Source organism: Liolophura sinensis, chromosome 1 (genome assembly GCF_032854445.1).
Source record: "Liolophura sinensis isolate JHLJ2023 chromosome 1, CUHK_Ljap_v2, whole genome shotgun sequence".
NCBI classification, from domain to species: Eukaryota; Metazoa; Mollusca; class Polyplacophora; order Chitonida; family Chitonidae; genus Liolophura; species Liolophura sinensis.
In genome coordinates, this window is record NC_088295.1 from 68,232,147 (window position 1) to 68,248,480 (window position 16,334).

The following is a 16,334-nucleotide window of genomic DNA, read 5'->3' on the forward strand; positions in this document are numbered from 1 at the left end:
ATCATATATTGCTGGACAAGCATCATGTTAAGTCAGCAAATACAGAAACCAACAAGATGGAATCATCTACTCCCCATCAAAGGCAGAAATAGCTATAAATAAACGACCACTGATTTATTACCTTAATGCACATATTGTTACAAAATGAAATAGCGCAAAAGGTGTCCGCTATACAGTCAAAGTCAGTACTCTACCGTCTGGAGACACAACACAATCAACTGATGAGCGGTATATTATTTTTACACTACTAGCAGATATTGGTAGATGCACTAATTGCAAATATCAAATTAATACGCACAAATCTCTTCAGGCGATTTGATGTTTGGCAAATCATTCATCACGTCTAAACGTGAACCGTTGTGAGATCTAACTATCACTTGTTTGGTTGTGTTGTTTGTGACTACTGTGCCTACCTCCCGTTGTGAGATCCAGCTATCGCTGGTTTGATTGTGTTGTATGTGACTACTGTGCCTAACTCCCGTTGTGAGATCTAGCTATCACTTGTTTGATTGTGTTGTATGTGACTACTGTAGCTGCCTTCTTTTGTCAAATCTGGCTGTCGTTTGTTTGATTATGGTGTGTGTGACCACTGTGCCTGACCCTGTTGTCAAATCAAACTCAGCAAACTCGTACATTTGTATGCACAAATTCTTCCTCCCGAAAGGTCTACGAGACGATAGTCGAACGTTTTATCTGTGTTTTCCAACAAAGCAGCAACAAAGCAGCAGGACAAAAATCCACTATAGATCAACTATTATCGATTGACTCTAATCAACTGTGTACAATATCTCGACATTGGAGCGATGTATAATTATGTCCGCCTAACCCTTACGCATTGATTTTACAACACAACTTACAGCTGACCACTTCTGCACAGCTTGCAACTTTATCAGCTTAAGGTAACATGAAATTCAGTGGACTTTTTAAAAATTAACTGGTTCTCCAGTATTAAGCTAATGTCTCCCTTTCGAGGCCATGACAGCAAATCCCTCGTCATCTGGAAAAGAAAATCGGAACGCATGTACTAGAGACAGTTACACGAAGCAATAAATCCTAGTTTTACCTGTTCAAGTTTGTTCGACACAAATTGTACATATAAAAGTGCTCAAAAGATTAAGAAATTTTACTTTACTTATTGGTTGGTATAATGGAGTTCCATAAATCTGTCTGTCAGAATATGATTAGTTATATTTACTTTTCAAACGGTAGATTAATGTCGTTACTTATCAATTTTTCTCACGTATATCCTTATTCATTTATTTGACTTGTGGTTCGGACAGGTGGTATATTTCATGGATACATACTACGGCGGTCTGGGTTAATGGCAGAAATGAATGAGTTTGGCTTTATGTCACGCTGGCATTATTCCAGCGGTATGTTGTTATCAAGGTTATGAAACCACCGCGCCCCGTCAACGTTCTGACGTGAGGCCGAAGCTCAGCCAGCGAGAGCCACTAAACATACTTGTATATATACAACAGCCGTCGCGTTTACTGAATGAAAGTCAGAGCACCTACATGGGGGATATAGACACTCTTTCTGGCCAGCGAGAGAGAGGTTCGAGCACTGGGCGAGGGGAAAGGGGATGGAGTGAAGACTTTCGTTCACACCACCGGAGAGGGCACGTTCTGTACGTTGTATATACACCAACTTCCTCACAACCCTATCCGCAATTTTGACAAGCTGGCGCTCGATATTGTATATACATTCTGAAATAGCAATTCTTTTTTCAGTCATTTCTTTTTCAGTACACATGTACTGGAGTAATTTTTTCAACAATATATGTGTGAAGATGACTATGATCGTTGCACAAGAGGATGTGTCGAATATCCTCTGTATCATGCACATTTTTTGCTGGTGTAAGACTTACAAAGTCAAGGGAAATAAAGATCAGGATGTGTCGTTAACTTAAGCATGATAAAGCAACTAGGACATACCGAAGGGTGGACCATCGAGGTCCGCGAATATCCGTTAACTATATAAACATGAAGTAAACTCTTCTCCCAGTCAGTCTGATGTCCTCTCTTTGGAGAGTTCAAACTAGATGTGACTTTAGAGAATCTGCAATATGCATTATATGATCATTTCAGGTAATAGCATCTTTGTTCTTAGCTATAAAGATCGGAGTAAAATCGCTGTGGCCAGTATACCTTATCATAGGCCTAGCGTAGCCGGAGGAACAGACGTTTCACACTCGGTATAATGTATTACTGGTATTATATGAGACATTGTCATACTCCTTAAAGCGCATGTGCCGATCTCTAGGACTGTTACACGACATTAATGAAAGCAGGCCTATGGGTTTAAGGTTTTATGAAATGTAACCAAATTCTTGAAGTCCTGTAGATTTGTATAAAATTTATCAGAACAATATGATTCGCTACTAAATCTACTTTGTCTAGAAGGTCTAAGGCAATTTTAGAGCAAAAGAACCAGCACTCAAACCAGAGTAAGGTCAAAAGACGGCTCTTGGTCTAACAGCAAGGTCACAAGGACACCTGATATCTGACACGCACAGAGGCAAGCTTTCGAACAATTCCACGAGTATTATCACGACGGCATTGTTACATATAGATTTATTTTGAAATATCCTCAAACATAAATATTATGCCTGCACATACATGACGCATATTTATAACTTGCAACATCACATAAAGGTATTTGCAACTGAAAAGACAATGACGCGATAAGAAGTACAGTACATAGCAAAACATATTTACTGTTAACTAAACGATCGCTTGTGCAATAAAAACAAAAGATACGACTCGTATATCGCATATATATATAGATATATTTAAGACAAAAGATGAACAAACATCGGTGACAAGAGAGATAGGTATACTTCTACCAATGGACTGTGCAGTTATCATTTTCTGAACGTAACACATCACCTTGTAGGTAAATAATCCTTTGAGTTTTTATCATACAGAATACGCAGAACAAAACAAACTTTTATTGTGAATGCGGATATAATGCCCATAACAAAATACATTCACTTTTACGCGTACAACTGTAACACAAACACATTTTACGTAGTGCTGAATAGCCTTGAAATAATGCAAAGAAACATTACATGCGAAGCTAATATAATTACTGTTACACAAAGGACAAAAACCCAAGCAAATAAAAATGAAGGAACATTTTACATGCATGACGAACACAATTCGTGGTTTACAACCTACGAAGTTACAACACAGCAATGTTCCTTTGTGCTTGATGTTACCATTTTTGGCCTATGGGGCCTAAGGGTTATTTTTCTGTCTTGCATCATGGTGATGTGTATATTTAGGAAAAACTTTTATTTTGTTTTTTGTTTATTTGTCCGAATGTATATCTATCAGCAACTTTACGGGAAAACTTGTCATCGGATTTGGGTGAAATTTGGTGCACAACTTGGCGTTGGGCCACGAAGCGATCCACTAAATTTTGGTGGCGATTCAGTTTATAAACGATTCTTCATTGCTATAAATTTTCTGTCTCCAACCTTTAACTATGCATGTTGCCTTTAATTTAACGTTATACATGGATTTTGGTAAAACTGTGTGCACCGCCTGTCTTTGGCCAAACTGACCAATACATTTCATTTATATGGTGATCCGGATCTGAACATTTGATATTTTTTTAAAAGAGTCTTTTCTTCTTCTTTTCTGTCGTGAAGATTTTTATGAAACTTGCATCACGCATCAAACCATTATATTTTGTGCTGATTTATAGATCTGCATCTGGGTAAAGAAATTTTCTGAACGATTCTGCATTGTTGTCAGATGCCTGACTCTCTGTATGTCAATACAGAAGAAACTATGAACGGATTTTGGCACAAGCAACAATGAGCTAAATTTTTGAACGGTGGTGATACTTCGATACTTCAATACGTCAAATATCCAAGGTGACAAGAGGACAAATTTGTTGAAGCTGATTTTTCTGGTAGATGATTGCTAACATTGTATTTAGGCCACAGACCCGATGTAAATTTGATGTATTGCGCCTATCGTGTCAAAAAAAAAAAAAAAATGGACCACGAGGGGAGGCCACTCTGCATGCTGTTTTAATTTCGTAACTCATAGCTCGAATTATTGTTGAACTTTATGAATCGATTACACAACAGATTATCCTAGGACCAGCAAACTAGCTGAAATGAATTGCTATTTGCACACATTCAGCTTCAAACTGCACAGACATGGTGTCCTAACCAAATATTGTCTTAATTTATCTGCCCACGAGACAGCCAGTGATAATGCATATTTGAAATCGTTCTTTGAAAGCAGTGTAAATAAATTTTAACAGATTCACGGACTGAGGCACAAAATGCTGTAAAATTACAAATATTGTGAATATTTCTCGTTAGAGCCTATCACAGAAAAGCGTAATGCTTTATCATTCAGATGCCTCAACAACAACATGAAACCTAATCCTTTCAGCTCTAGTAATACATGCTGTTTAAAATGGCTTCCAATTTGTTAAAATACTTTTTCAAGCTCAATTCGGGTTTTAAGAAATTCCAAGCAGGTGACTGACACGGAGCACTGATGAAAGACACCGAGCAAGTAAATAATTTTAAAAAATCTCAATGACACCCAGGATAGTTTTAAACCTGATATTTGCACTGAGCAGTGAAACTGGTAAGCCCATGGGGCTGGTGTGAAATAAGTACTACCGTTGGGCTTTAGTACTTGTACTGATCCCCTGCCCCGTGCACACCACCATACCCGCCTGGTTTGTTCAGCTCGTAATTCGGTGTTCCCACGTGGGTGATGATCATACCCGCAGTGTCCTGCCGCTGAAACAATAGAATTAATTGGTCAGTTAATACTCAGTTCAGGTGTCCTGTGGCTGGAACAGTAGAATTTCTGGTCAAAAGACAGCTGAGGTGCATGTTCTCCCCCTGAAACAATACAATTACTGGTTAAAAGACACATGGAGTGTCCTGTCGCTGAAACAGTAGAATTACTGGTAAAAAAGATCTCTGGGTGCCCTGCTGCTGAAACAGTAGAATTGCTGGTAAAAGACCTCTGGGTGTCCTGCTGCTGAAGAATAGAATTGCTGGTAAAAAGACCTCTGGGTGTCCTGCTGCTGAAAGAATAGAATTGCTGATTAAAAGACAACTGAGGAGTCCTGTCGCGGAAACAATAGAATAGATGGTTAAAAGACAGCTAAGATGTCCTGCCACCCCGAGTTGTTAAGAATTTGAATAAGCGGTATTGGACTTTCAATGAAATCTCGCCAGAGACAAGAGATGGTGCTAGTAGTGGTAACAGATTTCAGGAATCTTGTCTCTTTTCACTGAGTTTGCATAAGCATAATTTGGTTATTATTTGTATTTCTACACCTGATTCGTAACCTTGTATGCAGCAGTTCCACATTCAACACTCGTTTATTTGAGAAAGTCATGTATTTGATCCATGGTTTTGGGTATACCAAACACCAGTACATAAACTTCTTCTGAGGACAACAGCTGAAAGCAGTGTCTGTCGTCAGCTCTGGACTCCACTATGAAGTTATATCCCTGCCAGTGAGATCAGTGGAATCGATCTCTTGCACTCATTGACGATGTACTCGGAGAGGACTCGCTGGGACTACAAGTAACCCCATGACCAATGAGATTATCTGATATAGTCCTCGTCGTCTTGGATGTTGCTTTAAATAAAACGATTTGGCATGTACAAGGTCTGTATTTACCCCCAGCTCTCTGTGGTTTCCTCCACCCATAAGCCTGACTGCAGCCACATAAGCACCTATTAGCCAGTGAATACTTCTATGTGCACTCGGACTCGCTGTCCTTAAAGCGTCAAGTAGCAAGACTAATACAGGCTTACCTGGCCACAGCAACAGGCCGTGCAACTGATGATAGAACCGGAGAGCATAAGAATCCAGCTGATGATGATAAGAGCGCTGGCGGCCCGTGTCAACATCGCTAATGCGATGTATGGATCTTCACATGGCGTCATCACGGCTGGATCCACAGTTCTGTAATATAAACCAGAGCTTGACGTCGTGTATCCACTTACTTCTACAGTAACACCAGCCTCGTTAGCACAGTTGGTAGAGCGTCCGCTTCGAGAGCGGTAGATCTAAGGTCAATCCTGGGTCGAGTCAAACCTAAGTTTAAAAGAGGAAGTTGTAACTTTCTCGCTTGACCTTCAGCATGAAGGGGATAGTGTAACTACTGGTTGACCCGTATCAGTATAATGACTCGGGCGGCTTATGGGCGGCTTACTTGCCTTCAGTAAGGCGTCTTAGTGAAGTAGCACTAGATAAAAGAGTGGTGGAAATCCGCCCTGCAGCAAAGAGGCACATTACATGCATTCTAAGAATTCCTTCGTCGTCAAATGACTGAAAAATTGTTAAGTACGGCGTTAAACCCCAAGCACTCACTCACTCATTCACTCACTATACAGTAACATGTTTAAACAGTATACATATTTAGACTTATACATGTTCTTAATTGCATTCCTATTATGTTAATAAAAGATTCTCGCGAAGAATTTATCGAACAGAATAATTGTACATTTTATTAAAATCTTTTTTAAAAACAGGTCTTACTTGAACAGCGGCGTATTTATTGGTGTGAGTGAGAGTTTTAACGCTGCAGGCCTACTGTCGTTACATAAACAATGGTGATGAGGATTGGAGGTGGAGGAAACAGATCTGAGCCAAGATAAAACCACCGCACCTCGTTAGAGGCCTTACAATGCCTTTCATTTTAAACTCCATCGATCATTTGAGCTGACCAACTGACGCTCGGCTGCGGCGATTGTTATTGTTGTAGACGGCCTTGAGTGATGTATGTATATATGTATGTATGTATGCATGTATGTTTTTACGTCGTACCTTTCATTTTCTTTCCCTCTCCGGCTGTACGTGGGAAGGCAAACTGCGGATGGTCGTGGGTTTCCTCCCGCCATAATGCTGGTCGCCGTCGTATAAGCGAAATATTCTTGAGTACGGGGTAAAACACCAATGAAATAAATAAATAAATAAATCATTTTCTTTCAGTGATTTATTGGTAGATATATGACGGTTCCTATTACAAGTATATTTTGTTTTTTGATTTGATATGGATAGAATAAACTGTTGTCATGTATGCCTACATGTTTTCCATGTTCGATAATGTGTGTATATAGATGACCAGAACGCAATCGATAATGTGTGTATAGATAATAAGAACGCAATCGATAAGGTGTCTATAGGAAATGATAATGCAATCGATAATGTGTATATATGGATCATCAAAACGCAATCGGTAATGTGTGTATAGGTAATCAGAACGCAATCGATACAGTGTCTATAGGTAATAATAATGCACACGATAATGTGTATATATGGATGATCAGAACGCAATCGATAATGTGTGTATAAATAATAAGAACAGAATCGATAAGGTGTCTATAGGTAATGATAATGCAATCGATAATGTGTATATATAGATGATCAGAACGCAATCGATAATATGTGTATTGATAATCAGAACGCAATCGTTAAAGTGTCTATAGGTAATAATAACGCAATCGATAATGTGTATATATAGATCATCAGAACGCAATCGATAATATGTGTATAAATAATAAGAACGCAGTCGATAAGGTAATGATAATGCAAATTATAATGAGTATAGATAGAACTGCTTCATGTGTTTGTGCCAAGAGTGTTGATGACGGAATGACAGATATTCAGCGATGTACAAACAGAACTGCTTCATGTGTTTGTGCCAAGAGTGTTGATGATGGAATGACAGATATTCGGCGATGTACACACAGAACTGCTTCATGTGTTTGTGCCAAGAGTGTTGATGATGGAATGACAGATATTCGGCGATGTACAAACAGAACTGCTTCATGTGTTTGTGCCAAGAGTGTTGATGATGGAATGACAGATATTCGACGATGTACAAACAGAACTGCTTCATGTGTTTGTGCCAAGAGTGTTGATGATGGAATGACAGATATTCGGCGATGTACAAACAGAACTGCTTCATGTGTTTGTGCCAAGAGTGTTGATGATGGAATGACAGATATTCGGCGATGTACAAACAGAACTGCTTCATGTGTTTGTGCCAAGAGTGTTGATGACGGAATGACAGATATTCGGCGATGTACACACAGAACTGCTTCATGTGTTTGTGCCAAGAGTGTTGATGATGGAATGACAGATATTCGGCGATGTACAAACAGAACTGCTTCATGTGTTTGTGCCAAGAGTGTTGATGATGGAATGACAGATATTCGGCGATGTACAAACAGAACTGCTTCATGTGTTTGTGCCAAGAGTGTTGATGACGGAATGACAGATATTCGGCGATGTACACACAGAACTGCTTCATGTGTTTGTGCCAAGAGTGTTGATGATGGAATGACAGATATTCGGCGATGTACAAACAGAACTGCTTCATGTGTTTGTGCCAAGAGTGTTGATGACGGAATGACAGATATTCGACGATGTACAAACAGAACTGCTTCATGTGTTTGTGCCAAGAGTGTTGATGACGGAATGACAGATATTTGGCGATGTACAAACAGAACTGCTTCATGTGTTTGTGCCAGAGTGTTGATGACGGAATGACAGATATTCGACGATGTACAAACAGAACTGCTTCATGTGTTTGTGCCAAGAGTGTTGATGACGGAATGACAGATATTCGACGATGTACAAACAGAACTGTTTCATGTGTTTGTGCCAAGAGTGTTGATGATGGAATGACAGATATTCGACGATGTACAAACAGAACTGCTTCATGTGTTTGTGCCAAGAGTGTTGATGACGGAATGACAGATATTCGGCGATGTACACACAGAACTGCTTCATGTGTTTGTGCCAAGAGTGTTGATGATGGAATGACAGATATTCGACGATGTACAAACAGAACTGCTTCATGTGTTTGTGCCAAGAGTGTTGATGACGGAATGACAGATATTCGGCGATGTACAAAGAGAACTGCTTCATGTGTTTGTGCCAAGAGTGTTGATGACGGAATGACAGATATTCGACGATGTACAAACAGAACTGCTTCATGTGTTTGTGCCAAGAGTGTTGATGACGGAGCGACAGATATTCGACGATGTACAAACAGAACTGCTTCATGTGTTTGTGCCAAGAGTGTTGATGATGGAATGATAGATATTCGACGATGTACAAACAGAACTGCTTCATGTGTTTGTGCAAGAGTGTTGATGACGGAATGACAGATATTCGGCGATGTACAAAAGAGAACTGCTTCATGTGTTTGTGCCAAGAGTGTTGATGACGGAATGACAGATATTCGACGATGTACAAACAGAACTGCTTCATGTGTTTGTGCCAAGAGTGTTGATGATGGAATGACAGATATTCGGCGATGTACACACAGAACTGCTTCATGTGTTTGTGCCAAGAGTGTTGATGATGGAATGACAGATATTTGGCGATGTACAAACAGAACTGCTTCATGTGTTTGTGCCAAGAGTGTTGATGACGGAATGACAGATATTCGGCGATGTACAAAGAGAACTGCTTCATGTGTTTGTGCCAAGAGTGTTGATGACGGAATGACAGATATTCGACGATGTACAAACAGAACTGTTTCATGCCTTTGTACCAAGCGTGTTTCATGACCGATTGATAGATTTTCGGCGGGGTACAGATAGAACTGGTGTTAAGTTCATGAATTCCATGCATTGATGTTGTATATATATAGGCAAAACTTTTGACATCCATTTGTACGATTGCTCTGCGAGCTGAAAATATGCGTATACGGATAGAACTGATGCCATTTTTATGGGTGCATATTTCGTTTGTCCATGAAGAAGATATTGGTAAAACTATTTCGATTCACATATATTCCGCTAGTTAATTATGACCTTGATGATGTGTGTACAGGTATTTCGTTTGTCTAGGGAAAGTTGTGGGGTCATGGATAAAAAAACGGCTGCCATATACAAGCTGTTCTTCGCCAAGATATTGCTGACATACTAGAAGTATGGTGGTAAACCCTAATAATGCAGTCATGCACCCCCAGTCGTGTTCACAGTTACCTCATGCTTGTTCCAATTTAGCTGGAACGAATAATATTCGGCTGACATATAACATTCCAATCAACTGATGAAGTATATAGATTATTAATGGAATAGGGATAGAATGTTAAGCAATCCCTTTTGTCTCCAACGTTTTAGCGCTTTTCTCCCCAAGGGAGCTAACTCCAATGACAGCTACATGTACATACTACTGGGGCCACTTACTCGGTACACGTACAGATGCCATCGATCAAATAACAAGTTCGAGACTGCACGAACTCAAGAGCAAATAGGACTAGGGCAAAGATCACCACAAACACAGCTTGTACGACCAGACTTACAATGCAGATTCCCATGTATATACCCATCTGAAAAACAAAAATACAAAGATGATCAACAGTTGTTTCCATAATCACCAATATATGTGTCCTAAAGACGCAAAGAAACACAGTTTTGATGAATGCTATTAAATGACAATATCTGTTTTCCATTAGTCCATTTGTGAAACTGCCAGATAGCAAAAATGTAAACACTTAATCGGCATCATCAGTTAACACGATGTCCCTACTCATTTCTATCAAGATCAAAGTGCTGTGAACAAATGACAATATGGATGAATTGATGTTAGTCTGAATACACTGTGGGTTGTAAAATAGCGCGAATCTCATATTCCTTAATTTTGGTCTGAAAACATCATGGGTTATAGAACAGTGTTTACCGCATATGGAACTGCTGTTAGTATGAATACATCGATCTTAGGTCGTAAAACGGCGTTTTACTCAGATTATTTTACTGTTAGTCTGATTACATCATGGGTTGTAAAACGGCGTTTTACTCAGATTGGTCTTGATGTTAGTCTGAGTACATCATGGGTTACAAAATGGCGTTTTACTCAGATTGTCTTGATGTTAGTCTGAAAACGTCATGGGTTGTAAAATGGGGTTTTACTCAGATTGTCTTGATGTTAGTCTGAAAACGTCATGGGTTGTAAAATGGGGTTTTACTCAGATTGCTTATACTCACAGCAACGTTGTTTCTGACTGCAGCAGCAATGATGCCCAGCACCCCAACAACTATTACCTGGGTGAAGAGAAAGAAACAGTCTACAATTACCACTACTTACTACAGTTAGAGGTACATCAGATTCGCTGAATAAAGACATGAATGATTGGACCATTTAGTAATAAGCAACAATGACTGATTGGTTTAAAAAACTGAATTTTTTTAACAGTTCATAATCTATCGACAAAACTCTAGGGCTTTTAAAATGTGAAACTTTTAAAATATTCAAGAAAAATGTACTTTGGAGGCTTACCGGCAGTCCGTAAGGCCAGAAATAAGATATAGCAGGTGTAGCTAGTCCACGAACTCCCAAGGCCATAAACAGGTTATGGAACAGAACCATTACAGCAATTCCTGAAAGGACAGTATGCGTTTTTAAACGAATAGAAAATAGGCGGACAGCGCTTTCAAAATAATGGCTGCATTGAAATAAATATAAAATAAATATAAACAACGCATAAACAAGATTATTCCAAGATGTGTAAATAAACACGACTCTCTGCTATTATGCTGCAACGCATGTGAATTGAATTGTCTCTTTTGTTTACGAGCACAATTATACAAAAACGCTGACGTATTAATTTACAGGTGGAAAAGAAAGGAGCACACCGCTGTGGCCGACTTGCTTTTAGCCGACAAACGTTCCCCATTACTGCAACTGTTTTCAGTTTAAAAACGGAAATTGACGAGGTCATGTTGTTGCTACAACTCTTGTGTGTGGCGAAGCTTAAATAAAGTTCTGACAGGACGCGATGTATAAGATGACGTAACTATCACATACGTTATAGAATGCAACATAAATCACTTAAACCGCTGCTCATGTGCTGATTCTACTGTGACATGAACCTCTTAAAGGCAAAGAACACACTAGCATGAATGATGCGTCAGATGAAGGACTATTAGATATTGTCCGGGGAATAGTTTGATTTATTTTTTAGAATATTTTTACCTAGTAAAATGCATTTAAAACTTTGGATTGTACTGTGGGCTTTTCTTGGGACAATTGACACACACAAAGATTGTTAAATTTCATCATTCAAAATGCATCTTCATTTAGAGCTATGAATGCATTCAACAAACTTAACCTGAAACGAACTATTTTAAACCAAAATATTGCCGTGACGTCACTGACGAAAAATTCTCAAAAAAATAAATCAAACTATTTCTATCTGATAAATACTTTATTTTAGTGTTTTCTTTACCTTTAAGTGTTAGATATTTAACACTTTACGAAATAAATTAAAATCGTGTCATTTAATACCACTTTATTTCGAATCAACAGTTTTAGGTGTTGTGTTAAACATAACGTAATGTAACATTTCTAACAAAAAGCTACTAGTTCAGAGCTTAATGGTCACAATCAACCAGAGCTTTCACCATCTGAGCCAGTGAGTCCCGCAGACAGCATAACTGAATTGAGACCAATAGTGTTATAGGTTCCACTGAGGACCGATTTGACCACGTGAGAACTGGCCAGTTAACTGATAATGATAATGGTATACCAGTGCCCTTTTAGTGCAGACCTGGAGGCTAATCGCCTTGAATCGATATTGACAGTCTGACAATGTATAAAAATCAGCGCAAATGCAACAGCGCTATTACGAAATGTGAATGAGAAGAATGAAATGCGGTGTAGTTTTCACAATTCGGAGATATAGTACCAACAGAATCTGCGGGTATTTGATCTGGCAGTTGGGGGGAGTTGATTATTTGAATATTTGACTTTGGGAACCCAAATCGATCATAATCACAGTAGTTTGATTACCTATATAGAAAACGATATCGTCCATATAGACATATCTCTCCAAATTGTACATGTTCATATTTTATTTAAATAGAAAATTATGCTAGTTTACCTGCATATTTTAGCTAAATGACGGTGATGTCAGGTACGGTAATGTTTTTGGGTATAGAGAAATTAAGCACGACCCCGAAGAAAGGACACAATGCGAGGATATGTATCTGTATATAATGTAATAATATCTTTTTTGAACGAAAGATGCTTGACCAATTTACATAGAAATTGCTCTCCCCCAATACCTTGACTAGGCGTCCATTGACGTGTAGGCTGGGTTGGAACAAGTAACCTCATTATGCATCGACACGTGTTCTCAAGCAGTTTCATACCGCTTACTCGGCAAATGAACATCGTGTTTTCTTCTAATCTTGGTAGTATTGATACGGGTTCTCAGCTAACCCGTACATATCTAATCAGCAATTCAGTGTCAAGGTCCACTAGGGCTTGAAATCTTAAATTTCACTTAAGATGTTTATACACCTTAATAAGTGCAGTGACCTCAGATATGTAGTCGGCAAAGACACCGCCAAACTAGATGTCACTATAGATGTCTTCATTATCAAAAGGGTCGCCTTGCAACTGGATTTGCTTGTTCTTTTCAATCATCCAAAACCTATGTTAAATGCAATACTCCTCTCTTATTACATCTGGATGAGATTACATAATTATTAAACACAAAGGACTTCAACACGGAGTAACGAGAGTGTGACAGTTTGCAAGAGTTCACAGGTAACCGGTGAAGTCTATCTTACTGCTAGAAAAGTTGACCTTCCGCTATTGGCCTCGTGACCTCCCTTGCTTGACTGCATATGAGAAAGAGTTCAGAAGCCTACTGTTTTGACAGTCAGCGGTATTACGTCCCGCATACTTCCGTGGAATTTCAAATGGGTATATATTTTGAAAGAAATGCGTGTAAATTCGGAGTTCCTTTTTGGTCGCAACGTCAGAAAAAAAATAACAAACAGCGCTGTAAATGATGTATATGTGCATCTATCGATACGAACAGACAATGGAAAATCATTGTGCGCGATACCTGCGATGAAGAAAGAGGTCAGCGACAAGAACTGTTGAGGTTGTAGTTGTAATTTCTATCATGCCAATATTTTGTATCAAAATTACCGCTCAGTGATGTTCATTTTAACAAATCTATGTGAAGGGTGCACTTTTTGTATTACCATTGTACTGTACAGTAAAGTTGTCTGGCACTTGCCTCTAACGCTACTTTTCAGCGCCATATCGTTCTGAACTCCTATAGGACTATCGGTACATTAGTCGCTCTCTACATTCCCTTTGCATCACTGCCACCACTATCAAATTTTGTACAGAAATCTTGAAGAACGCCAACGTCACTGTTATCAAGGTGATAAGGCAGGAAGTGATGGCATGAAACACAAAAACTTTGTCTTAATCTTTATTTGTATAGTATACTTCATTTAGCCAGTCGCCTATATTCATCTGTCTGTAAAATCAGGCATACTCGCTACCAAAGTTGACCTGTTCAACGTCCATATTATTACAAAGAAAATGCAGTTAGAATACTTTTTCTAATTGGTAATGTTAAACTCCATGAGCTTAGTATGGACACCAAGAACTCATTGCCCCGAGTGGCGTTATAATTATAATTAGACTATAACTATACTTTATACATATTCAGTCTCTCTGTCAGAAGTATGCAAAACATCATTCTGACCAACTCCTCAAACAATTTTATTGATGAATGCTGATTAACTAGTTCTACGCGGGGACACCATTTTTGAGGCTAAGACTCCAAGGTCAAACCAGCTTAATGGTGACAGTGTTGTAAAGCGAACGTAGGGGGCGACGCATGCGCTGTATGTCGTCCAACACATCCGCCAAAGGGCATCAGTATTTTTTTCAATACAATACACGCGATCAGCATTAGTCAAGACGACGAAATAGGAAGTGTATGTCAGACCTGATGGCAAATCACTGAACACAATCCTGGAAAATGTAGTTCTGTTTATTTATTTATTTATTTTATTTTACTACAATTTTCCACCCAGAAGAATGTATGTGAAAGACTGGATTGTACGGTGGCCTATTCTGGCCATATTGTGACGAATGATGTCACATAAGCCTTTTGACACTTATCAAACATGCGGACTTTTAGACGTCTGCGTTTGAAGTGCATATACAAATAAACCTTTGAAAGTATTTACCAAACAGACATTGAAACAAACTTTTTAAAGCAAAAACGATATGGATTTGACGTCTCTGACACCCACTTAGGGGTCCTGTTTTGGAAAACCATTCTATTTGGTTCGAAAAATTCTAAAATAAAAAATAAACCAAACTGTTTATTTCTTAGAGCGTTTAATGTTTTTTTGTATAAAATACACTTCATGTTAGCGGTTTCTTTGCCTTTCAACAAAGACGCCGTCATTTGCGTACATAACGACTTCATTACAACTGTTTGTACCACTCATTTACCAGAAAGAATAGGCACGGGTCCTGAGCACAGATTATTCTCTTGTGGGTGTAGCATATCGGAATGGATCGTCTGGAACAGCCATGTATGGCGGTGTTGCCAACACATACTCTCGATGGTTTGACCATGGGGGGTAAATCGCTCTCGACGCTGGGAATGTTTGTAAGACTTACGTTATACCAAATATTGAGTACAAAGTCAAAATGGTGCTTAATCCAACACGTTGAGCTAAAACCGGCGAGAAATAATCACATATACAAAAACTACGAGTTTCTTCCTGTGGAGGTAAGAAATTGTTTTGATATCATCTGCATAGTGGAATATTTGTATAAACGTTTGTGAATTAATACAGTTTTTAAATTAATTAATTTAGTTATAATTCAATTTGAACGAACTCACCTGTTCCGAGGGTTAAAATGGAAACTACAGCCATAGAAATGGCCTGTCCTTTGGTGGCAACCATATTGTCAAGGATAGATATAGAAAGTTAGTAAAATCAATGTTCCTTGGACGCTGGATATATCGATGGTAGCGGTCGTGGCTGCGTTGTGGCTTGGGTCAATAAGCTGCTCGATATTTGTGCCTCCATTTGGTTTATGTAGGTCATAGGTTATTTCACAACAGACACGAGGACCACCTCTTAATCATCATAAGTGGCTTTCATCACTCATCTAGAGTTTTGAGTTGTTGTTTTCATATTTAGTTTGTAGCAATTTGTTAGATATTTAAGTAAAGTTGAAGAGGACACACGCCAAATAGAAACCTGTAGATACAGGTTGTGTCATGTTTAGTAATTTATTCACATTTGTTTATGTTACAGTGTATAGTTCGATCTGCCTGTATATAATATGGTGGGCGTTACCAGTACAGTAGATATGCAAGACCATACATGACAGATCTCTTGAGTTAGTATACTGTCACGTGTGCTCGATTCTGAAGATGACGACAGCAAAGTAGTGACAATATTTCTTGCAAGTTGAAAGTTTCGCACGTGATATCTGACACAAGTTCATGCTCTTGAACATTTCACAATGAATCTCAA

The 16,334-nt window shown here is 38.8% G+C and overlaps 1 protein-coding gene across 2 annotated transcripts; it reads right to left on the reverse strand.

Moving 5' to 3' along the window:
- Positions 1-113: 113 nt before the first annotated feature.
- On the reverse strand, positions 114-15,863 carry LOC135482201 (uncharacterized). Of its 2 annotated transcripts, XM_064762075.1 has the most exons (7): positions 15,692-15,863; positions 11,299-11,399; positions 11,007-11,063; positions 10,209-10,351; positions 5,814-5,964; positions 4,655-4,777; positions 114-997 (listed from the first exon to the last, which is right to left on the reverse strand). In XM_064762075.1, exons 1-6 carry the CDS (start codon positions 15,753-15,755, stop codon positions 4,664-4,666), a joined length of 630 nt encoding a protein of 209 aa, XP_064618145.1. In that variant the 5' UTR covers positions 15,756-15,863; the 3' UTR covers positions 114-997; positions 4,655-4,663. The 2 variants fall into 2 exon arrangements, with proteins under 2 accessions (XP_064618145.1, XP_064618144.1); XM_064762074.1 differs by lacking the exon at positions 114-997 and having other exon boundaries at positions 2,767-4,777.
- Positions 15,864-16,334: the final 471 nt, after the last annotated feature.

Bases quoted from the DNA above. Each gene is read 5' to 3' on its own strand.
- LOC135482201 (XM_064762075.1), bottom strand. From the start codon at position 15,755: ATGGTTGCCACCAAAGGACAGGCCATTTCTATGGCTGTAGTTTCCATT. The intron at 11,400-15,691 runs GTGAGTTCGTTC...CTGTCCTTTCAG, and splicing joins CATTTTAACCCTCGGAACAG to GAATTGCTGTAATGGTTCTG. The intron at 5,965-10,208 runs GTAAGTGGCCCC...TTTATATTACAG, and splicing joins GGCATCTGTACGTGTACCGA to AACTGTGGATCCAGCCGTGA.